Source organism: Sciurus carolinensis, chromosome 1 (genome assembly GCF_902686445.1).
Source record: "Sciurus carolinensis chromosome 1, mSciCar1.2, whole genome shotgun sequence".
NCBI classification, from domain to species: Eukaryota; Metazoa; Chordata; class Mammalia; order Rodentia; family Sciuridae; genus Sciurus; species Sciurus carolinensis.
In genome coordinates, this window is record NC_062213.1 from 133864947 (window position 1) to 133890946 (window position 26000).

The following is a 26000-nucleotide window of genomic DNA, read 5'->3' on the forward strand; positions in this document are numbered from 1 at the left end:
GTCCAGACCCCAGAGCCAATCCGCGGCCACATCCAGGCCCGTCTCCGCCCCATCCCGCCCCCGCACTCCCAGGCTCCTCCACCTCCACCCTCCACCCCTGAGGAATCCCCGCTACTATAGTCCGGGATCCGCCAACCTCGCAGCCAATCCGGGATCCGACTCTATCCCTCCTGTCTCCGCCTTGACGTTCAAATCCTTTCCAGCATTCTGCACGCCCCTGCGGGATTGGAGCCCTGAGGAGCGAGGTGAGTGTGCTGGTTGTGGCCCGGCGGAGCGCGGTGACGTTGCGGTCCCGGAGTGCGGAGTTTGCCACGCCGGCAGCCGCAGCAGCTCCCCTGGCGGGGTCGGGAAAGAACAGGAACTGGATGTCCTTGTAAACTCGAACTCACCCAGCAGAACCGAGGCGCCAGCGGGCGGCTGGACCCTGGGCCCGGGTCTGACTGACTGCCAGCGCGGCCTCCGAGAGTCCTCTCTGGGATTAACAGTTTTCTCTAGAGAAAGAATAATGCCTAGATGAATGGCCTCGCAGTGGCGGTACCCCTGGACCCAGCCGTCTTCCTGCCCTCTTTGATCTTGATTTTGCAATTGGGGCATTTGGAAAAGCAGTCTGGAAGTGTAACACTGACCCTGTTTCATCCGTAATCGAATTCTAAATTTGAAAAAGGAAACAAAGGCCGTTAACTTGCTACACAAGTGGATCTTAGTGAAATCCAAAGTTTTTAAAGGAGAAAAGCAGTCCAGTCTTGTTGCTTCTGAGGTCCGAACCATTCTAGAGGTCTGAACTTCTGACCATTGGGAAAATCCTGCATCCCACACGTGGGCTCCTAGTCGCTGTCTAGGACAAAATTGGGAGAATTGGGGCATCTTGCTCACTGTTTAAAAGAATTTGCCTCATGTCTAATATCAGATTCCATCTAACTTTTACCAGGCATCCACACTTTTTACCTTTGAGAACTTCATAATTACACGAATAACATAAGCATAACAGCGCTTCAGCAATTTCTGGATGCCTCTTAAATCTGCCAATTAAGTTTAATTCAAAGTTGCATTCTTGCTCTAAACGCATGACTTTGAGACTTCTTTCCACCGTACTTTCCAGCCAGCACCTTGTTGCCCTCCTACATGTACTCTGTTGCAATCAGTAAGCCTTATAAACATTTTAGAAGCGGACTAACAGGTAGAGCATGAAGTGAAAATAATCTGTCTTGGTCAGACTTTTGTAACAGTTTGTGCTGTGCTTTTACACTAGTCCTTTATGCCGTTGCCTCTGTTACTCTTCCTTGAGCTTGCAGTTAGCCTGAACCTTCTGAAATCTGTCAAATTAAGTTTCTTCCTACCTACCTCTTAGGCATTTGTACCCCTTATGCAAAATGCTTATAATGTCATAATTTGAATTTACCTTCAGAGCATTAAACAACTTTTTTCAAATTTATTTTCATTGCTTTGCCTACCTTTGAGCTATAGATCTGCCCCACAATTTACCACCCTTCTGACCTTCAGATCACCCCCAATTCTACACCTTCTGCCTTTAAACAATCTACTACAGTGATAATAACTTGATTTTTCTATTGATCATGTACATTTGAAGGTGCAGTTTACCTTATGTATGATATGTAATGATTAGATTGACTTGATCACTCTGATTCACATTTGCCTGGTTTTCTTCATAAGCGTTGCTTTTTTGGGAGAAACTAAAAATGAACTGAAAATATTACTCAGAATTAAAAGTCAGAGACATTCTGATTTTTTCCTGAGTTTCATGACATCCAAATTTATTAGTTTATTTTGACTAATCACCAATATGCAAAATAAGCTATTATATTACGTATATGTACACATATGCATTTATCTCTGTGTGTGTGAAGTATGGCCTGCAGAATACAGTAGAAAGACTGGAAGGTGTTGGGGACCAATTTGGGAGTGCTGAACATGTGAATTTGTGGTGTATCCAGTTCTATCTATCCATGATGTTTACTCCAGCAGTGCACAGCTGAATGAACCATGGTAAAACAGATGCCATAGTTGACTCCAACCAGTGATAGGGTTTTACAAACAGATGAAAGAAAGACAAAGGGGCTTACAGCACTATCAGGAGCCTTGTTGAAGTGGAGAAACTGTCAGGTAAACTGAGAAACCAAGGAAGATGAGGGCTGATTGGAAAAAAGGAGAGGCAGCTTCCTGAAGATGTTTATGATAGGGAAGAATACTGAAAGTTGGAATAATTAGGGATTAACCGAGTGATAACTGAAGGCAAGTAGGGTATAGTTACAGGAGGTGAGCATTGGGGCACAGCTTTGGGGTGTATATTTTGTATCTGGCAAGTGGAGATATTCTCTCTCTCTCTCTCTCTCTCCCCCCCACACACACACACACCCCGGATGCCTGTTCATCATGTGAGCTGCTTCCGGCTGCCATACTCTTCTGCCATGATGTTCTGCCTCAACTCCAGCCCTGAGAAATGGAGTCAGCTGTCTATGGACTAAGACCTCTGAAACTGAGCTCCAAAATAAACTCCTTCCCTGGAATTGTTCTGGTCACATCTTTTAGTCACAGCAGTGAAAAAGCTGACTAAAGGTCAAGGAGCAGAATGCTTCATTTAATTATTTTTAAATGAGATGTATTTGGGGTAGTGGCAAGGTGCAGAGTGACTGTAGGAGAGAGTGACCAAGTGGAATGGAGGACAGAGCAACAGACTGGGGATTGTCAGTTATTATGTGGGTCATCTTGGAAGGCACTAGAATTACCTAGAATACTCACAGTTTCTTTCTTCACAGAAGAAAACTGTTGCCTAAAGACAGATCCTTAATGAATGATAGGAAGTTGTCAGCAGGTAGGAGATAACATTAGTGAAGTCCACCTGAAAATTGTCTCAATGGCCAAACAGCAGGAAAGAGGTAGATAACCATGCTTCAGATGAATGTACTATAAAAGTAAAAATTGTTCAGAGTAGATTTTAGGTATTCTCATTATAAATAACTAGTGAATATGTGAGATTGAGAAAGAAAAGGGGGATATGGAGCCTACAAGAACTACAGGCAACACGAGGAATACAGACTTGGTATTTTCAGCAAACCATGAAATTTGAGTTAAAGCAAAGAGGTGGAAGATTCTAAGAACAAAAATAAAATTGAATATGCTGATTATGGTGCAGCTGTTCCAAATACACAGTGAAAGATTTGGAAAGTAAAAGAAAATGAAGAGACAGTTCAGTTAAGCAGGGGGTACATCACATTATGGAGGTGATGTGCTATAGAGGACCAGGGGAGAGGGATGTAGGATTTTGACTTTGTAATTTCTAGATTAAAGCAGATAGATGGAGTGGCAACCCCCTAAGATGGGTCCTGGGCCTGGTGGTTCAAGGGCATTGTGCACCATATCTGGAAGGAAATCTCATCTTCCATGAGCTATAGCCTGAACCCACAGGTGACCAACCAGTGTGACTTAACAGTACCTTCTAAGATTATCTTTGAGCCAGGGATTCATGTATAACTAACTAGAACAAATAAAACTAAATAAATAGATAAATAACATCAGTGAGGCAGAAGATTGATTTATTTAGCTATTTTGAAGAGGAAAAAAATATGGAAAAGAGACATCAGGTTCAGCAAGACCTTTCAGGGACAGAAACCTTTACTGAATAGAAGTTGTCCTGATAATTTAGTCCTTTTCTCCCCCTGGTTTATCTCAAGAAGTTAAAACATGTTTCTCTCATTTTTCTTCTTGCAAGAAAGTATTTTTCTCATACTTCATTTAAATACCAAAGAAATCATGCTGAACTTAAATGGACATTTATTTGCTGAAAAACATTTTTGTCCTGAAATTAAATGACTCTGATGATTGTTCAACATGGTTCCTATTCTTTGGCAATACCTTTCCTTAAAGTTGTTCTTATAGGCTAGTACAATTCATATCTTTTCCCATGCCTGTATTCCCAGCTTCTAGGGAGGCTGAGGTAGGAGGATATAAATTCAAGGCCAGTCTTGGCAATTTAGCAAGACCCCTTCTAGAAATAAATTTATTTTTCTTTTTTTTTTTCTTTTGTAATTTTTTTGGTAAAGTACCCAGGGGTACTTTACCACTGAGCCACATTCCCCCTTTTTTAAGTTGTTGATGGACCTTTATTTTATTTATTTATTCATATTTTTATCTTAAGACAGGTTCTTCCTAAATTGCCAAGGCTACTTTTGAGTTTGGGATTCTCCTGTCTCAGCCTCCTGAATTTCTGGGATTATAGGTATGCACCATCGTGCCTAGCTCAAAATGAAATTTAAAAAGGGATGGGGATATAGCTCAGTGGTACAGCTCTTGTCTAGCATGTACCACACACACACACAAAAAAAGTATTTCTAACTTTTTCTAGAACAGCTAATGTCATGAATATAAGCATGCCTAGATTCATGAAACCTGGTCTTAGTCTTGAAAGACATAAATGTAATGGGCAACTGTTTACAAAAAGTGATATGTCATAAAAGGATTTTTCTCATAAATAGCTAACTTAAATCTTTGATTCTCAATGTAATTTCATGTGTTAATTTAATCATTCAACAATTATTGGTACCTGGGATTGAACCCAGGGGTGCTTAACCACTGAGCCACATCCCCAGCCCATTTTATTTTTTATTTAGAGACTGGGTCTCACTAAATTGCTTAGGGCCTCACTAAGTTGCTGAGGTTGGCTTTGAACTTGGGATCATCCTACTTTAGCCCCACCAGCTGTTGGATTGCAAGCATGAGCCACCATGCCCAACTCCACAGTGGTGAATTTAAAACATCAGGTCACTCCTGATGGAGTTAGTTTATGTTCTAAATTTCTCAATGAGTAAATGAGTAACCAGCCAAATAATAAATGCTCTGCAGAGAATTGCTAATATGCTGGTATAACACAAAATAGCTGAGAGGCTATGACAAGTTACATGAGCAGAGAATACCTTTTTAGAAGCAATCATGCAAAGTGAGATTCTTAAGGACAAGAGCAGGATTTTACATTCTACTTTGTTTTGTTTTGTTTTGTTTTTTTGGTGGGGATTGCACTTAAGAGCTTCATGCATGCTAAGCACACACTATACCCCTGAGCTACACCCTCCACTTTTAAAAAGCATCCACTATATTCTTTTTCACAGCTGAAAAAATATATTCTGTACCCTTAACAATTTGGTAACTTAAAGTGATTCACAGCAAGCCCCAGTGGGCTCTGTGAGTCCACAAATGATATCACCTTGTGTAAGGTTTGATTAACTATGAGAAATAGAAGAAATGCCATCCCTGGCAAAACAGTCTAATATAGTTGAGAGAACATTCTTGGAATAAAATCTTTTTCCTATCTCCCATATGAGGATTTAACCCAGGGACACTCTACCACTGAGTTACATCCCCAGCCCTTTTTATTTGGAGACAGGGTCTTGCTAAATTGCCCAAGCTGGTCTTGAACTTCTGATCCTTCTGCCTCAGCCTCCCAGGTGACTGGGATTACAGGTGTGTGCCACCATGCCAGTTTTTTTGATTGCAGTCTTGCATAAGAACCTTTCTTTCATAACCTCCCAGCTTTATTGGGGTTGAACCAGACTCCATTTTAACTGTGATAGCTTGCACATTTCTTTCACAATACAGATTTATATAAGATAAGAATAAAGTTATAGAATGATTCTCGTGATGAGAGATTACATCACAGAAAATTCAAAGGAAGCAAGCACTCTAGTTGAGTTATCAGAAATGGCTATTTATATTTTACATACGCTTATGGTCTATTAGCTAGCTAGGTGTCTAACACTAATTTGACTGTCTATATTTACTGCCCTTTTCAATTTTCTTTTCTCCTTTAGCATGTTTTTGACCCAGAGGAGACTCTGTTCCCTTGGCTCTAGAACAAAATTTCTAAGGACAATTTATTCTTCAAAAATCCTTGGATTCTCTACTTCTGCTGTTGGTATCACTTATCACAGACTGACAAATTATTGTACATATTCTGCAATGTCACCAAAAAAGGTACAATTTCTCAGGTACTTCTTAAAGTGTCATCATGGAAAATGAAACCAATCTCTGGGTCAGACCACAGGATGGACAGCTGAGCCAGTTTCTTCTAGAAGTCAGTGGGAACAAGCAGGAAGGGGTGCTTTGGAGGGACTACTGTGGATGAGAAGTGATTTATGAGTCTTAACCACCAAATACAATGTGTGTGACCTCACTTATAAACAGGACACTTTCTACCCAAGTGTCAAATGACAAAATTTCAAAAAAATTAGTTTAAAGATCTGAATGACTTTAATTTTATGTGTATAGGAGTGTTATATATTAGATTGAGCTCTATCAAATTGCCATTTTTATAAGTAAAAAAAGTGATGGAGTATTAGAAATACCATGTTCAACCTAATTTTAATCTCTACTTTTATGTAGGTTTAAATTTTTCATTAAAAAATCATTAACTTCTACCTGTTAATTCTATGAACTCTTTCTCTAAAGCATCTTGAACCTCCTATCCTCTTTAGTGACACCATGGCTACCTTGGTTCTGACCAGGTGCTTTCATACATAGTTATAGCCATGGAAGTTTGTGTGACCACTGAAAGTGATCTTGGAAATGAGATACTAAGAAATGTCCACGTGTTTGTGTGCCCACATGCACGTACTTATTATTCATGGAGCTTTGTTAAACTACACGTGCCAGGGACCCATTCTGAGATATATAAGTTTGGTGTCATCCTATAAGTCTGGGGTGTTTTTGAAATAAATCTTTCCAGGTGATTCTGATGTCCATCCTCAGCAAGAACCATTAACAATACATTATTCAAACTTGCAGATTACTTGAGATATAATTCAACCCTTTCCAAACCCAGCAATAAAATGGTTGAGTTGTGTAGCACCTTTATGTTTAATTTTAAAGTAACTAAAAACCTTTTTCTATTATGGTAGTACCATCTTTAAGGATTTTGTCAAAAAAATCCCTACACTTTGTTGGAGGCTTTGCATCTAAAATAGCATGTACATAAAGAGAGAAATAACTATTCTTCCCACACATGGGCAAATGAAAGAGAAGCATGTGGGCAAATGAATGATCAGTGTTAGCAAGAGCAGTACCCACTGCTTAGGAGACTGAAGCTGGAGCATTGCAAGTTCAAGGCCAGCCTGGGCAATTTAGTGAAACTCCATCTCAAATACAAGAAAGAGAAATCAGAACCAGCCTGGCCATTTACTATAAACCTATCTTCATTAGAAATTTTGTGTGTGTGTGCTGCTGGGGATTGAACCCAGGACCTTATGTATGTGAGCCAAGCACTCTACCAACTGAGTTATATCCCCAGCCCCACACTATCCTTAATATCATTAAAAATGTACTATGAAGGTCACCTCTGAGGAAGGGAACAGAATGTGGGATGGACTACACTTTTCTGTTCTATTTGCTGTTTTTATGAAAATATCTTATTCTATAATTAAACATTTTTAATACAAAAGAAAAAATACTACTATGTAACAGGAAGAGTCAATAAGAGGAATCTAGATGAAAAATCGCTCTCAATCCCCTATTTTAGCACATAGATATTAAGGTCTAGAAATATGATAATAGAGCTGGGTGGTGGGGCTGGGTGGAGGCATTGGAACATGCCTATGATGCCAGCTACTCAGGAAGCTGGCAGGGGGAAAAGCTTGAGCCCAAGAGTTTGAGGCCAGCTTGGGCAAGATGGACCCTGTATCTTAATGTATAATATCATCTGGTACCAGAAAGCCAGACAGCACATATTAGTCAGTATAAGACAGGAAGTGAAGGATATGAAAAATAAAAACTCCCAAGAAAAGAGGGAATAACAACCCCCAGGGAGAAAGGTCAGTGTTGACCCGGTGTAGGGAAAAGGCAAACAATAATCTCCGGACTCTGGACATTGATTCATCTTTCGCAGCAATACTGGGTTTTGAATTTTTGGAACTGTTTCCTGATTTGGGCTTTGAACTGACATAACTGTTCCCTCTGATGGACCAACTGACACATTTTACAAAAGATTCAAATCTTGTTATGAATCAAATTTTATTCATTATGAATCAAAACTCACTCAAACCTATGAATCAAATCTCAAACCCTGTTAAAAAAAAAAAAAATTAGACCCCTACTGTAATCAGTTGCCATTTTCTGTCCTAAAAATATGCCATTTCCCTGCTTGATAAAGAAAGCTTGCTGATCTGTTGAGGTCTGCTCCCCAATTCAGTTATTTTTGCTTTCAGATAGACCAGAAAGAAAGGAAGCACAGGAGATTCAGAAAGTGATATGACAAATATTTGGAGATGTTTTGAGGAAATATAGTCAATCGATTACTAATAGCCAGTAGAAAACTTAAATGGTCTGAAAATTGCAATCTGAATGACTAAGCCTTACCTGAAGATCAGCGTAACAGAGGGTGGCTTGTTGCTGGTGGGGGAGTTTGTGTGGGTGCTGAAGGGGTGTGTGGGAACTATCTGTCCTTTGCTCTCAATTTTGCTGTGAGCCTAAAACTGCTCAAAAAAAAAAAAAAAAAAAAAAGTCTTTTTTTTTTTTTTAAAGGAACTTTTAAATTTTAAATTCCCATCAGAGAAGCTCAAAGGTAACATTTATTTTGTAGCAACTAGACAAACACTTTTCTTTCTCCTGCAGTCTGTCCTGCCCTAAAAAAATCAACCCTCTCTTTTTGATGTGGACACAGTACTTTTTTGTAGATTCAGCCCATATGCAACCTTCCTTGTCCTCTTTGATTACTGTTAATCATCTTATTTGTGTCTATAAGGATCTTCACCACTTAGTGGGTACTAACTTTTGGAATATATATGTGTCAACATCTGCTTTTCCATTTACACACTTGCCTCATTTAATCACTAGGGTACTGACACAGGACACTCATTTTCTTTTTTAACAAATGAGGAAATTGGATTTCAGAGAATCCATATGTCCTGCCTTCTTTGCACACTAGCAGTTTTGAAGTTTCATTTGGAATCCAGATCCATCTGGCTTGAGAGCTCTGTGCACTAAATAACCTTGGGGATTTTCATTAGAACAGAGGCAGATGTTACTTGGGCACAGGGCATGAGATGTCTGTGAGGAACTGCACATGCTTGCCCCAGGTATGGGTTTACCCGTCTTCCTGGTTTAGTGCCCAACAAAACCTAACCTCTCCCTTCATCTCAAATCCACAATTCCAGGAATTGTCCTGATTGGTTTTACCTGACTCTGCCCAACCCTAACGCAGTTAGCTGTGTCTGAGGGCAGGGAGACTGCACAGTCTAGACAGACAAAAGGGCCCACCCGGTGAGTATGGGTGAGGGCAATATTCACTTACTCCTCCAACATCTTTCCTGGGACCTAATTTTTAAAGGGAATAAATCCAGCTTTTTGTTCTTGGCTCACCTAACCCCCTATTTCCTGGTATTCCAGTTTTATATTTACCCATTTTTGTGGTGAGATTGCAATAAATCACCACATTGGTCTTAAATCGGGAGATGGAACCACCTTTATTTTACTGCCACCAAGCCCCCAACTGGTGGGATGAGGGCAGACCGCAAGCCTACATTCCTCAGTCCACTCCCAGGGCTAGAGCACACCTTCATAGTCCAACACCACCTTAACCATAAGTGGTTGTTGCTGTGATTCAAAACTACAAACACCATGAGATCTAAAATTATAAGCAGAAGGGGAAGTGGGTCAAAATGACCCTAGTTGAGTACAAGTTGAAGAATGGTTACTAATGTCTAGACAATCATTCTCTGACAGGATACATTGTCCAAGAAAAATGGGAACCAAAAAGAGGACAATTTTACATTGTTTAAGAAGAACAGAAACATTTGTGTTTCTAAGCAGGGTATGCTAAGCAGGATCAGGATAGCAGAGGTGGAATTTTCTCATGGAAGAAGCATTTCTTGTATGACATGGAGTTTCAGGTAAAATGGAGTCTTTTTGGTCATTGCCCATATAGCCTGCCCATAACACCACGCTATCAGCTTGGAAGCTCCAAGAAATGCTTGTTTCTGGTTAGCCTATTTCTCTGTATGATTAAAAGATGATTTTCAGAAAAAGTTAAATCATGATTCATGCAGATATAAAAATGAACATCTTTAAAGGTTTTTATTTTACTTGAATCACATGAGGAAAACAGACAGATGTTAGGATGAGTTCAAAGGAAAACTCAAAAAGCACACATGTATTTGAAATAAAGAAAATGAATTTCAAATGAAGGCAAAACTGGTTTTTCGCAGAGCTGAGAGAGAAGTCAATCAAAACTCCAGAACCAGAATTTGTTTGCCTATCAGTTACCTTCAATTTTAAAAAGTGCAAAATAGCTCAAAGGTAAATCCCAGCCCTGCTAGAATTAGCCCTCTAAGGGTATATAGTATTGTCACCAGGCAGAGGTGACATTGTCCCTTCAAGGGGGCAATGTGACCTCACCTCAGTTCAGGTGGGTTCTTACTCTGCTGAAAAGAATTTCAGAATGTGTCAAAAGCACAACAAAAGCAAAGATGTACTAAAGGACAGCAAAGCAAAGGTCTACACACCCCTTAGGCAGGGTGGAAATGCTCCTTGCCTCCCAGAGAAGAACAGTGACCACCCAGGGCTGAGCTCTCTGACTATACGTGGGATTTTCTGGAAAGAAAAGTGCAATTTCCCAGGCAAGCTTTTGTGAAAATCAAATCCCATGTCAATCATTTGATATTTGAGGTTTAGAAGGTTCTTGCTAATTAAGCAGTCAAAATTAATTGTGAGCACATTGTGTAGGTTGGTAACATTTAAATGGATTATGATTTTGTTATAATTGACCTGGTCCAAGCATACACTGGAGGTTTTATACATTTAATTAATAGAGACAATCATGACTGATCATGTTCAGAGATCTGGGTCTCCACCTAGTAAGGTTCTCTTTTCTCTCCCCAGAGCCCACCTATTTCAGTACAGCCACTGTATGGTTTTTCCACTGAAGTACACATTTTTTTTCCTTCGGTATATCATCTTAGAGGGAGTCCAAATTCCTTCCCTTTCATTCATTTAAATGTTCAGTCAACAAATGTTAAAAAGCTATAATATATCATGCAGAAATAAATCTTTATAAAAGAAAGCAACTAAATATGTGTTGCTTAAAAGTAGCAGTTAATTATGTACATCTTTAAGTTCATTATAATTGGCTTTTTCCTTGTATGTCTTTAAGTCATCTTGCCCTACCTTGCATTTCAACTTCTGTTAGTTTCAATTCTTTTGACCACTGCAGGAACATTCTGCTATTTTACTCTGCCATCTAGTGGCAAAGAAAGTAATTTGTCTGTTTGGATTTTTTGTTTTTATATGTAGTCATACCTTGGAAAGCAACTCAAATCTATGAAATAATTTTGTTAGTACCTGATTGCTTGAGGAGCATTTTGTCCAGAGGAAGAGGGCATGGTTTTGAAACATCATGGCAACTCTTTATATCAGCTTTATCAAGATACAATAATCTGCATCCATTTAGAATTACAACTCAATGATCATTTGATGGAGGGATGTACTATGAATCACTGCCGCAATTAACGTAGGAAGCTTTTCCACAGACCCTAAAAGTTTCCCCATGTTTCTTTGCAGTCCATCTCTCACCATAGATTTAGTTTGCATTTTTTAAATATAAATGGTGTCATGTAATATGTACTTTTGTTTATGGTTTTCATGATTTTGAAATTTGCTTCTGTTGTACTGTCAGTAGTTCCTTTTTTTATTGCTAGGTAGTATATGAACATAGTATTATTTGCTTTTCTGTTCACCTGTTGAGCCTTTGAGTGCCTCCAGGTTTTGGCTTCTGTGAATAGAACCATTTTGAACATTTGTGTACAGCCCACTATATGGACATTGGTTTTCATTCTCTTTGATAATTATCTAATAATGGAATGGCTGGCTTGTGTGGTAGATGTATATTTTATTTTTAAATAACTGTCCAACCATTTTCCAAAGTGGTGGTGCTATTTTCTATTCTCAGCAGATTGTAGAGAGTTCCAGCTGCCCCACGCCCTGACCAGCACTTGGTACCTACGGCCATTCTGTTAGATATCTTGTGCAATCTCACTGATTTTCATTTTCATTTTCCTGATGATTAATGATGTGGAGCATCCTTTAATATAATCTTTGGTCAGTTTATATTTTCTGTGAAGAGAATGTCAAATTTTTTGCATATTTTAGATTGGACTATCTTCTCACTAAATTTTAAAAGTTGTTTAAATATTCTTGTAAGATACATGTTTGTAAATATTTTCTCCCATTCTGGGACTCAACTGAAAACTTAAGACATCTTTGAGCCCACTAAATGATATCTTATTAGTTTTTTGTTTGTTTGTTTGTTTGTTTGTTTGTTGTTTTTGATACCAGCAATTGAACCTGTACCACAGGGTAGGGGGAAATTCACCAGTGAGCTACATCCCAGTCCTTTTTAGTTTTTATTTTGAGACTGGGTCTTACTTTGTTGCTTAGGGCCTTGCTAAATTGCTAAGACTGGCTTTGAACTTGCGACCCTCCTGCCTCAGTCTCCAGAACCACGGGGATTACAGGTGTGCACTATCATGCCCTGTTTAATAGATTTATTTTTAAGTCAAGCAATAATAGTAACTTTTTAAAAAAATTTTTCAACTCTCAGTTCCTCAAATAGTAAAGCTGGGAAATGCAACTGTTTCATCTATTATAAGGAAAAGTAAACAAAGTGTGTAGAAATGTACGTGCAACAAAGCCCCACGGTGCTCAAGCTCCTGGTCAGGGTTTCACAGTCACCTCTAGATTTGACCACACCTCTGCTCTTCCCATGTAACATGAGCATTATAATAAATTCATCTTTTTCTTAAGCTGTTTCAGATTCAGTTTCTGACTCATGCAAAGGGATCTGATCAATTAGTGTAGTATGGAGCCTCAAAGGAATCGGATGTGCACTGGTTTCTTCCCCTGTCAAACTGGAGCATGTCTCTGCCTTTAGACAGTCACAGTGACATCCCGAGAAGTCAAAGAATCTCATGGAAACATGAGAATCTCATGGAAACAGTTATGCTGCACAAAAGAAACACAAAATAGGAAAGGTAGAAAAGAGTATACCAAGGTTTCTTTTTAAAATAGATATGCATTTTAAACAAGACATTTAGGAAGTGGTATAAATGCTAAGGACGAAGAATTCTAAATATCACTATGGTTGATATTTGAGCCCACTAAAACATCAAAATATTCATACATATATATTATGTATACTTTATTATTTGTATTCTGGCCTTTTCTTGTCCTCATCATCATTACTAGTTGCTACTTTTTTTTTTTTGCTGTGGCCTTGATTTCTATGAATAAAGATTTTGATTTATAGCTCATATTATGTAGATATCAATAACCTTGATTTCTCCAGCTTCAGTTCAGCATTTGGGAAGTTTTTTTTCAGCACCTCTCCCATCCTACCTACCTGCTTCAGGTCTTGTAGATGTAGTCCTTAAAATATGTACAATTTAAAGTTAGGCGTACTAGGCTCTCAGGATCATGGGTAATTTTTTTCATCTTTTCAAACTTTCTAGCACCTTCACAGAAAACAAAGCTTTTTCTTACCTTTACCAATTTTGCCACCTAGTGGAAAATCTGTAGAACTGCATTTTCAGCTTCAAGTTAACAAAAGTCAGATTAAGGTCCTATGATTCACTGGCAGTTTGTGTTAATAACATAGCAGTGTGGTATATAACCATGCCAGGCCTGTAATCTCTCTGACAGCAAAAGTCACATTACAGGGTTATCTGGGTCCAAACATTATACAAGGCTTACAGATGTTCCTTGTGTCCCTGGGATTCACACCTAATTCTCCACTGGGTTCCAGGTTTCCTTTAATTTCCTCATAATGGTTCTATTCTGGCAAATAGTTCTTACACAGTGAGCATCTGCCTCTACTACTGAATCTTGGTGTCTTTTAACTTTGTAAGGTATCTTGTAAACTTTCACCAGTGAATTAATTTCCCTGGGATATTTTAAAGTACCACAAACTAAGTAATTTAAACAACAGAAATGTATTCCTTTACAGTTTTGGAGACTGAAAACCAAAGATCAAAGCAGAGTCATTTCCTCCCAAGGGCTGTGAGGAAGAATGTATTCAATGTCTCTCCTGTCTTCTGGGCATTTCCTGGCAGTCTTTGGTATTCCTTGGTTTGTCAGAAGCATCACCCCACCCCTGCCTTTACCTCATCCAAGGTTCTCAGGGTGAGTACCTGAGTTCAGGCTGCCACTTTATATAAGGACACCAGCCACAGTGGCTGAGCACCCACCTCGTGACCTCATCTTAACTAACTGCCTCTGCAGTGAGCCTATTTCCAGAGAAGGCCATATTCTGAGGTACTGGGAGTTAGGACTTAAACAAAGGGGAAAACAGTTCAACCTGTGACAGGCACCTATCTCTTATACCTCCAGACTTCATTCCTGCCTTGTTTTTTTACAATTATTTGCTGCTCTTTCCTGCTCCATAGCTTTGCCATGAAATCTCTGTGGAAAATAAAATAGAAGTAGGAATGATGTGTATATTCAAGCAGAAACTTTTACGAGTTTTTGTCCTCAAAATGGGTAGCATTCCAGATAGTGGCTGTTTCACTAGCCATGTCTCAGAACAATAGTGACAAGGAACAGCAGCAGCTGAGTTTAAGTGGACTTATAGTGTGAACAAGGAAGCAATCTTTGAGATTTTAAGCTACCAAGACTTTGGTGTCGTTTGTTATTGCAGCATAAGTTAACTTAAACTGACTGAAAAAAGAGCTGCCTAACTTAACTTGAATGTCACCATACATTCAACTAACTTGAGTGATCTTTTATCTTACCCATCAAATATTTATTTAATACTCAGTATGAGCTAGGTATGGGTGCTCCTGTTGGACACTGTGATGCTTTTATAAGGGGACAGATAGATGAGAATGATGGAAACGTGAGGTTAAAAGGATAATCCTAAAAATGGTTGCACTGTGCTGACCCCCACATGCTTTCTTTGTCAAAAAGCTGTCTGCCTGCAGTCTCACGTAGCCTAAGTGGAAAGGATATGTCACATTCAGCAAACTGAGGCAGGGTTGTAAAGGTCAGGCAGTCAGTGTAGGATCCAGAGAGATGATAACTGATTATCAAAGAGAGAACAATGGGCTGATAACAATTAACCTCTGTGCTCCTGCTCCTTCCTGTCCTCAGACACATACACAGGGAAGAAAGTGAAGACAGTAATTAAAAGGGGGTGGATTCCTAGGATCTAAAGGAGAGATGAGACCACCCCCTCCCACAGACACCCAGCTCTGGGACCCTTTCTCTTCAGAGAAGTCTGTCTCTGTCCCTTTCTTAAATAAAACTATCTTTCTACACTTGCCTCAGCATTTCTCAGGTGTTTAATTTTCAACACCTGGAAACATGGGTATCAATGTCAACCTAGTGAGGCCACAACCCAGATATCTGCTTAAACACCAGTCTAGGTGTTCCATAAGAGGTATTTTTTAGAGATTAACATTCAAATCATTGGAGATAGCAGAATACCCATATTGTGAGGCACCTTATTCAGTTCAATGTCTTAGGAGAAAAAAGACAACCCTGCTTAGGGAGAGAGAATTCTGCCTTCAGACACAACTTGAGCTGCAACCTCACCATCCTGAGTCTCCACCTGTGGCCTGCACTGCAGATTTCAGACTTGTTAGCCCATACATCTTACTGGTTGTGTTTCTTTGGAGAACCCTGACTGTTGTCGACACACATCAGTGAATAAGTTATTCTCACAGTCTAAGGGCAGATAGAAATAAGCAGAAAATTATAGTGTGTAAAAAAATGCTAGAAAGTACTGCATTTAATGGGAGCACATGGGAGGAGCACCTGCTCCTGATTTAGGGAATCAGTGAAGGATCTGCAGAAAACAAAGACTAACTTGAGACTGAAGGTGGCAGGAGGAAGTAGGAGTTAGGCAACTGCAGGGACAGGAAGGTGGGGACAGGGATTGGCTTGAGTAGGAAACCTGCCTTCTCAGCAGAGGTATTATCGCCCTTAAGGAAATCGGTGTTTGGCAGGGAGAATAAATTTTAACTGTTAAAGTGTTTTGCAGCCATCCAAAGCTCAGTTCAGTCCTATCTGACAAGATTTTATTCCTTATTATTTACTTAAGTCAAGGGAAGATGATTAGGAAATTTATTGCAAAAATGCTGTCAATCATTTTTTTATATTCACTAACTTGTGAATAGTAAACTCAAAGTTGAAAGTCCTTTTGGGCCGAGGAAAGATCACATACAGAAGTGAGAAAATATAGACTGCAAAGTAGAGGGACTGAGGCATGGAGCTGGGAAGGAGAGACAAGCAGGGGCAGCCAAGAGAGGAAAGACTCATCTAGATACAAATGTTAAAGAAAATTAAATCTGAAAGTGCATTTTGACTTCAATTATCAAAATTGTACTTGTGTCTAAATTATCTACTGTGCACCATGCTGACTTTTTTCTATTTGAATCTACTTTGTTTGCAGTCACTTACTGAATGAATCATTAAGCTCTCAACATTGTTTCAGAGATAGCAAAGGGCATTTGTTAAAATATCTTTTTCTCTCTATCATGCTGGGACTCTTTAGTTATATAATTAGAGTCTCCAGAGTAGTATCCTGTTCAGCTGGGACTTCATCATAATCTATTCTAGAAGACCCTGTAACCTCTGGAGAATTTGTGTGTGATTTACTTCACTGGAGTACCAAAGATTAAAAATGGGAGACTGAGCAAGGTATTTTTTATTCCCATTATTGGGATTAGAATGAGAACAATGGTCTATTTAATAACCATTATCATTATCTCCCTCCCTGATTGAATTAAAATTGCTTTAATATTCTATTATAAATTCTTTGCAAAGATGCTGTCAATCATTTTTTTGTATCTACCAGCTTGATAACAATGAACTCAAAGCTAATTTGGTTCTTTTGAGAGATAACATAAATTTAATGTTAGAATTTAAAGAACTAAAAAATAGCATGTTGTATGATAATTATAACTCATAATATTTTTCTACCACAACCTTAGCTTGCTTGGCGTGAGTAGGCCAGAACTAAATTACCAATATACTTTTAAGAGTCAGCAGCATCCCAATAATAGTTTTGGGAGTTCGTATATAAAAGATGATGGAAGATGATAGTTCTGAGTACAGAACTGGAGTCAGGGCATGGCTTCAAATCCTGGGCTGAACTATTTGGGTATGAATATTATTACTACTCTGGCTTGGGCTGTGTCTCCCTCTCCTCATATGTAAATGTGCTCATAATGGAACCAGGACATAGGGCAGATGTGAATATTAACCAAGGTAATTATGTGAAACGTGAGATCTGTGCCTGGTGCACACATACTACTTGATGTTAGCTGTAATTATTTGGAACCCCATATTGAGTAATTTGAGACCACTTGTTAACTGCTTCCTGGATGACAGACAAGGAACTATCTTGTGGAACTCTTGGTATATCCTATGATAAATAATCTGATATGCCTCAAAATACTTTTTAGACTGTCTTTTTTTTTTGATACTGCTGAGGATTTAACCCAGAGAATTTACCACTGAGGTACATCCCCCGTCATTTTTTTTTTTTATTTTGAGATAGGATCTTGCTAAGTTGCTTAGGCCTTTGCTAAATTGCTGAGACTAGCCTTGAACTTGCGACACTCCTGCCTCAGCCAGAATCACTAGGATTACAGGTGTGTGCCACTGTGCCCAGCTAAACTGTCTCTTCTTTTATTTATTTATTTATTTACTTTTACATGTTGCTGAGGATTGAACCCAGTGCCTCACATGTGCGAGGCAAGCGCTCTACCACTGAGCTACAGTCCCAGCCCTAAACTATCTCTTTTTAAGAATTATTGTTCTCTTTAGTGCATTTCAGGCCTTTAAAATGATTAACTTTTAGACTAGGATGATATTTTCTCATTAGATTAGGATGATTGTAGAGTACTAAAAGCACTCTAGAACAGTAGGTAGGAGATGAAATTTTCAGCACCTTGGGTTGTGTTCTAGAACTATCTCTGTGGTGATGCTATTTATACAGTGACAATAGGAAAAAGGAAGAGTAACCCATGATTTACTGACCTCAAATTTTGATTTCAGAAGTAAAATATCCTTTCAATATTTTATGTCTTTCAGGAAATGTCTTTGAAATTCAAAAATGCAAAACGAATTGAAGGACTTGACAGTAACGTATGGTGAGTATCTTAGAATAAACAATAGTAAATTAATGAAGTTTTCCAATTCTTCTTTTTTTTTTTTTTTTTGCAGTGCTGGGGATTGAACCCAGGGCCTTGTGCTTGTCCGGTTCTTTTTATTTCCTTATTTGAGGATTTTTACCTACATCCATAGTCAAAAACTGAAGCCATTCATTTAATATTCATTAGATAGAAATGGAAGGAAGTTAGTCATTCATACATTAATGTGTTCATCTAGCAAATGTACCAAGCTCTGCTAGGCACTAGGCACAGGGCACCCTAAAAACTGATTCAACTGATTTCCTCATCAAACTTTCCTTCTAATCCATGAACTTTTCTTATTAATTCTCTCTCTCTCTCTCTCTCTCTTCTTTTGAAACAGGGTCTCATTCACTAAGTTGCTGAGGCTGGTCTCAAACTTGGATGCTCCTACCTCAGCCTCCTGAGTTACTGAGTTACTGGGATTTCAGGCATGTGACACTGCACCCAGAATTAGTTCTATTCACTAACAGTTACTAACCTAGCAGTAGTTAGGAATGGTTGAGGGAATGCACACACACACACACACACACACACACACACACACACACACGCATGCACGCGCGTGTGTGTGTGTATTTAAAATATGGGTATCATGAAATTGGGGTCTATAAGGAACATTAAGTTCATTAATTCAGTCATCATCTTAATAGGTAAACTCAGTTTGTGAATGATAAAATTGTTGTAGGAAATCGAATTTATAAGTCTGAATTTAAGTCTTATTGTTTTAATCTTAGGATTGAATTTACCAAGTTGGCTGCTGATCCCTCTGTCGTGAATCTTGGCCAAGGTCTTCCAGATATATCCCCTCCCTCCTATGTAAAAGAAGTGTTGTCAAAGGTTGCATTGATGGATAGCCTGAATCAGTACACACGGGGATTCGTAAGTGCATTGAGACTCTAAGGGCATGAGTTTTATATTGTGCTGTAGGTGTGTATACTTCTGTCACATACATGTCATTGGGATCTGCTGTCCCAGCCTGGGGACACAGGCACGCTCCCCCTTGCCCTTATCTTGTAGGAGAGACCTTTTGGTCTAGGACTTTATTTTTCTATTTGTCCAAAACTGTGTATTAGGCCAACAACAGAAGGGAGAATATTTTCTTTTTTTAAAAAATATATTTTGTTGTTGTTGTTGTTGATGGCCCTTTATTTTATTCATTTATTTATACATGGTGTTGAGAATAGAACCCACTGCCTCATACGTGTGAGGCAAAGTGCTCCGCCACGGAGCCACAACCCTAGTCCAAGAGAATATTTTTTCTTGAAATGTGTGTGTGTGTGTGTGTGTGTGTGTGTGTGTGTGTGTGTGTGTGTTTTATGTCATTAACATTCATGCAGCCTCACTTTTGACCTCTTCATTAATATCCTGTTTCTAATTAGTTACTTTTTTCCTCTCTATCCTCCCCTTTCTTCATCCTTCTGTGGTAAAATGCCTGGAATTTCCACATTTTCTAGATTAAGATGAACCACTGAACTTTAGCCTTGTATCTGTTATGCCTAAAAGCAGTACAGTCACACAGCTGGACATTTGTTTTTCCATTTTATGATGGTGTGCAAATGGGGAGAGACAGGGTACAGAGGAAGTCATTCTGTGTCTTGTCTCTACTCATCTAACCATGTCCCAGGGTTGACAGGGTGGCATCCCTACTCCCGAAGGACCCTCATACCCTGACCTGCCCTGCGACCCTCCTCAGACCTGCTGCACACACCTCTTCCCCAGTCACGTTCAACTCCATGATGAACGTCTACAGGTGAACAGCAGTAGAGAAATTCAGTGAAACTGGAAGATGGTTCTTTGAAAAGATCAATGAGTGAAACTTGGGGCTGGGGTTGTGGCTCTGGAAGAGCACTCGCCTCGCATACTCTGGGTTCCATCCTCAGCACAACATAAACAAATAAAATAAAGATATTGTATCCATCTATAACTAAAAATTTTTTAAAAACCTTTAAAAAAAAAGTGAAACTTTTACCTAAACTAAACTAAAAAGTGCATATGAGGAATGAAAAAAGGAATTCAAACATTAAAGAAATAAGGAAATGGATATGCTAATTACCCTTTGATCTTTATACATTGTATACATGTATCAATGTTCCCTGTAATTGTGTACAGTCATTACATATGAAGTAAAAAGAAAATTTTAAATAGGGACATTCTTACATGCCTTAAACTTTGTACATTTATAATCCTGTCTTTCTTATGAAAGTGGTTATCAGTGGGTGTGGTGGTGCACGCCTGTAATCCCAGTGGCTGGGGAGACTGAGTCAGGAGAATCGAAAGTTCAAAGCTAGCCTTAACAACTTAAACGAGGTGCTAAACAACTCAGTGAAACCCTGTCTCTAAATAAAATACAAAAAAGGACTGGGGATATGGCTTAGTGGTTAAGTGCCCCTGAGTTCAATACCTGATACAAAAAGAAAAAGAAAAGAAACGAAAGAAAGAAAAGAAAATGGTTATTATAGGCAACTCCTGCTGTTTTTGTTTTTGTTTTGTTTTGGGTTTTGGTACTGGGGATTGAACTCAGGAGCACTCAACCACTGAGCCACATCTCCAGCCCTTTTTTGTATTTTATTTAGAGACAGGGTCTCACTGAGTTGCTTAGGGCTTTGGTAAGTTGCCAAGGCTAGCTTTGAACTGGAGATCCTCCTGCCTCAGCTTCCTAGCTGCTTGGATTACAGGTGTACACCACTGTGCCTGGCAACTCCTGCTGTCTTGATAGTCAATATGAGTAATTCACTCTGTTCCTCCTAACCTTTGCTATCACATCAATAGTAGCGTGCATGTCTTTCCCATAAATAAGTAGGTTTCATAATCAAATTCACGATTTTTTTCTTATTTTGTAATCCCACAGGGTCATCCGTCACTTGTGAAAGCTCTATCCTGCCTATATGAAAAGTTGTATCAAAATCAAATCAATCCAGATAAAGAAATCCTTGTAACAGTAGGAGCATATGGGTCTCTTTTTAATGCCATTCAAGGATTAATTGACGAAGGAGATGAAGTAAGTTTATCAACATCGTAATACTGTATTCCTCATTATCCTTTGTCCCATCTTTGAATCTTTCACTTATTCTGCATTCTCTTCTCTTTTAAATTAATTTTTGGAGTCTAATGTACACATAGTGAAGTTCACATATTATCCTGAATGGGGAGCTGGATAAATCTCCCTGTAACTACAACCGAGATAGAGATAATGTACATTCCCTGCAGCCCAGATACTTCTTCCTGCCCTTTCTTAGTCTATATTCTCCTGGAGGTAACTACTCTTCAATCATCTGTCACAACAGGTTCACTCTGACTGCTCTTTTATTTAGCATAAATAGAATTATACAATATATATTCGGGTCAGGTTTCTCTCATTTATAGTTATATCAATGAGATTCATCCACTTCGTTGCTTTAGTTTATTCTTATTTTTATAGCCTACTTAGATGAGGGTGGGTGGAAAAGGCTGGCAATGCTGAGGAAAAAGAATCCTTTGTTTTTATTGCTAAAAATGATCTTTAATCTGAACTCATTCAGCAAGTGTTTGGTCATCTTTTTTGTGCCCAGAATCATGGTTGCAGTGCAGTGTGAAGATACATAACAGGAAGGGCCAGCGCTTTCTGCCATTAGCACCGTGAGGGAAGATCAACTTGGGCATCTTTCATGGCCATCTCCCTCTGCCTCCCTGCTGTCATTCTAATATTTCTTGCTCTAATATTTCTTGACCTCTTTCGTGGATTCAGAAATTACTAAGAATCTCCTCTATATTAAGCACTGGGAGAAAGAACGTTTTAAAAGACAGTTTCCACCCAAAAGGGATTCACTATGTGTAGAGGAGACAGATTTGAAAATGGATTAAGAGGAATGCTGTGTCAGTCAGTGGTGGAGAATGTATAATTTATGGTGGTGATAAAAGGGAGAAGCAATCAACCCTGCTAATAAAGATCTGAAACACTCCATAGCAGCATTGCTTAAGCTGGGTCCGAAGGTATGAGTGTTCTGCTCTATATTGTTAACTTTCTTTGAACTCTTATAACTCTTTATCATAGCACCTTTATAAAAGATATTACTCTCTATCTTGAATTGTTACTTTGTATCTGTAATTCTCTCCCCGCTATGCCAGACAATGTGCTATTTAAAGAAACAAATTGAGGACTGCAGTCATACTTTTATATACATAATCTCTTTTAGCCAATAATGTAGCGGAAAGTCTCATCTCATGTCTTCATGCTGTTGATCCTTGGTTACTTCCTCTGACTCTGACTGTGTTGGAGTAGGCACAGGCCAGCTCTGGGACTTCTTTTCTCTATTCTTTCTTCCTTCATCACTTTATCTAATATTTTGAAACCACATTCATGTCCTTCTCTATTATACTAACTTTTTTTTTTTTTTTTTTTAGTGTATTATTATCTCATTTACTTACTTGCCTTCTCATTCATTGTCTTTCTTAGTGGCTATAAATCCCAGAAGAACTTGGCCATTGCTGTGCTGCCAGCACCTGGGATAGCGAGTGCGCAATGCGCACTCTCCAAAAAGAGAATTAGTTCATCAGAAAGATAAAGGATGTGAGGTGCACCCTGTCTACCCTACCACCCTTCTTCCTGGTTCACTTTCTTTCATGGAGTTCTCACCTTGTATTAGCACTGTTTCCCACCAGGGTTATCCAGGTGGCCATCTGAGTTCTGAGAACCTCATAGATGGATGAAGAGCTTATAGCCCACTTTGGGGAGGATCCATTTCTGCTCTGTTTCTTTTTCCTCTTTTGTTCCTGACACCAAGTTTATCACATTGTACTTGGCAGGCCAGGCTTAGCCTGAGTTGACTAGTGCCAAGGGGCTTTTAGGATGTACAACTCCCACGTGAAAGGCACATAATACAAGAAATACAGACAGTAAAAAGTGCATATTTAAAACCACCATTGGGTATCATTAAATTTAACCAGCAAAAAGTTAAATGAGACAAGTTATTATAGACTTATGAGATTATACATTGTCAGATTTTTCAAAAATAATTTGTCTACATATTTATCCATAAAAATATTTTTACCCTTTAAAGATAACAATCCTTTAAATATGGAAACTATAATAAGATGAAATTTAAATTGAATGTAATGAAACTATAATAAGATGAAATTTAAATTGAATGTATTGATGGTTATAAATTATGTATTCACTTCTTCTTACAGAAAGGTAAAAAGTCAGGGATGCTAGGCCAGACCAGCAGGTGGGCCACTCAACCTGGATGCTCAGTCAGGAGTGATGGAGAAAACTTGTAGGAACCAAGGCGTAGGAATATTCCAAAGAACTAGGGGGAAAAGACAGACTCCAGATACTACGTCCCTGGAGGGAAATTGTGGTTCTCAAACAAGAACAATAGCATCCTGACAGTCTCCTTGCATCTGCTCTTTGTTACAAGATGCTTTTGAGAAGAGAGAAACATCTTTACTCTCAAGATGATGTTTGTAAATTAGCAATCCAGGCCAGAGAGCATTGAAGTGTTATTTTTCCTTATGGTCTTGTCACTATCTAATATATCAATTATATTCTAGATTGTATTTTCTAACTTAAAATATAAAAAAACTCCTGCCAGTTGTGGTGGCACTCGTCTGTAATCCCAGCACTCAAGTAAGGCAGGAGGATTGCAAGTTCAAGACCAATTTCAGCAACTTTGCAAGACCCTCAGCAACTTAGTGAGACCGTCTCAAATTAAAAAAATAAAAAGAACTGGGGATGTAGCTTAATGGTTACGCACACCCGGTTCAATCCACAGTTCCAAAAAACAAAATAAACAAAGTAAGAAACTCTTAATGGTTTTTGTTAGAACATCTCTTTGAAAATGTAATGAAATGTATGGTCCCTTTCCCTCGATAAATCTACCTATGTACATGTAAATTTTATATGTATCTTAATTGTCCCACTGCAAGCCCATGCATAGGTCTCCCAGGAATACTGAGGACAGCAACTCCCTGAACCAGTTTTTAGGTCTTTTGCCCTCACACATTGGTTCCCTGAAGGCAAATCCCATACTTTTCACTGCTGCATCTCAGAATATAGTACAATGCCTTGTACGTAATAAATACACAATATTTTATAATGAACTAACGATTGACATGTTGTATTCTTATTTACTTTTATTTCAGGTCATAATAATGGTCCCTTTCTATGACTGCTATGAGCCCATGGTGAGAATGGCTGGAGCAACACCTGTTTTTATTCCCCTAAGATCTGTAAGTTTGCCAGCAAACTCGTGTGCCTTAAGAATTTTTGAAAATACCCATTGCTTTGTTAAAAGGAACTGTGAAGTTTCTAAGTCTTTTCAAATATTTAATACACTAAGAGAAATCACAGAATTTTCATTAGCCTTTCAGTACCTCACGTTAACCACAGTCATGGCTGGTCCCTGGGGAGGAATACAGGCACGTTAACAGCTATTATAGTTGACAGGTTCATTTTTTTTTGTAACAGTGTGCACGTAAGACTCTGGTCCTCGCAAGCTCTCAAGGCAAAACCAAAGCCCAGTTATTTTTATTTATGTTCTTTGTTAGTCATGTATTCAGTTATCTTGACCATGCCTTTCTCTAATTTTTTCCTTATTAGAATATTTATTTATAAGATAGCAAAATGAATTCATTACATTAAATCACATCTTCATTCTTTATGCTTAGAAACCTGTTGATGGAAAAAAATGGTCTAGTTCTGACTGGACATTAGATCCTAAAGAACTGGAAAGTAAATTTAATTCCAAAACCAAAGCCATTATACTAAATACTCCACACAACCCCTTTGGCAAGGTAAGCAAGTCTCTCATCTCTGTACAGTCTTTGACCTGTTGTTTTCCCACATGTTGAATAATAATTGGCTGTGCTCTTTCCTTTAATACATGTAGGTGTACACCAAAGAGGAACTCCAAGTAATTGCTGACCTTTGCATCAAATATGACACACTCTGCATCAGTGATGAAGTTTATGAATGGCTTGTATATACTGGAAATAAGCATTTAAAAATAGGTACTGATGATTACACAGAGTCACAAATATAAATGTGTTTAGGCACATGTGGAGCAACTGATGGGAAATGATCCCAGGCCAACTTTAAAATAGACCTCATAGTGGGCATCTGCCTGAGCACTTAAAAATAGCTATTTGAATGAATGTTCTCTCCCGAATTAACGAACATTGTGAAGGACAAACAGAACAAACTTAAACTTAGGGGAAGAGATTTTGCATCACAATGTAAAGCTGAGAAGATGGCAGAATAGTGCTCTTGTCCGTGTCTTTAGCCTCTTAGCACGAATCCTGCTGTTCTTCAGTACATTAGATAGAAGGAACACAATTGTTCCTGAAAGGTTCTGTACTCAGTGCTGTGCAAGTTGCCAGAATTAGGGATAGTAAGCTACTGCCTCTCTATCTTTACCTGGGTTGCTGCCATTACTACTGGGCCATCTCACATATACCAGTGTTTTCTAGGGCCTAAACTTGTAAGTTGGGCTGCAATATTTGAGTCTTTGCACTTGCCCTTCCTTTGCCTGGCAGCACTTTCCCCTGATTATGTGCATAGCTTGGTCTTTACCTCCTTCAGGCTTTGCTCTGAGGTCATCTTCCATGACCTTCACATTTAAGATAGTTACACGTCTCCCTTAGGACTTTGCTTTGTCCATTTTCTGCTTTATTTTGCTTTTTTCCTCTATTGTAAATATCAGAATCTATGTATTTTACTTGTTAACTATAAAATGATAGGAATTATTGTTCACATTGTCTCTTCTCAATCTCCATTTTCCAGAATAGGATCTTGTACATGGTAGACAATGAGAAAGTAATTGTTGAATAATTGAA

At 38.7% G+C, this 26000-nt stretch overlaps 1 protein-coding gene across 6 annotated transcripts in view; it reads left to right on the forward strand.

Moving 5' to 3' along the window:
• The first annotated feature begins 87 nt into the window (after nt 1-87).
• The window catches only part of Kyat3 (kynurenine aminotransferase 3), a 52209-nt gene continuing 26296 nt past the window's right edge, over nt 88-26000 (forward strand). For 2 of the 6 annotated variants that reach the window (XM_047541082.1, XM_047541067.1), the window contains exons 1-8: nt 88-245; nt 5820-5982; nt 18088-18146; nt 18923-19067; nt 21037-21186; nt 24309-24395; nt 24834-24959; nt 25055-25175. In XM_047541082.1, coding sequence (XP_047397038.1) covers nt 5821-5982; nt 18088-18146; nt 18923-19067; nt 21037-21186; nt 24309-24395; nt 24834-24959; nt 25055-25175 — 850 coding nt within the window. In that variant the 5' untranslated portion in view covers nt 88-245; nt 5820. Of the gene's footprint in view, nt 246-4157; nt 4235-5819; nt 5983-13996; nt 14173-18087; nt 18147-18922; nt 19068-21036; nt 21187-24308; nt 24396-24833; nt 24960-25054; nt 25176-26000 lie in introns of all 6 variants that reach the window. The other 4 variants (XM_047541092.1, XM_047541073.1, XM_047541109.1 and 1 more) reach the window with 4 other exon arrangements.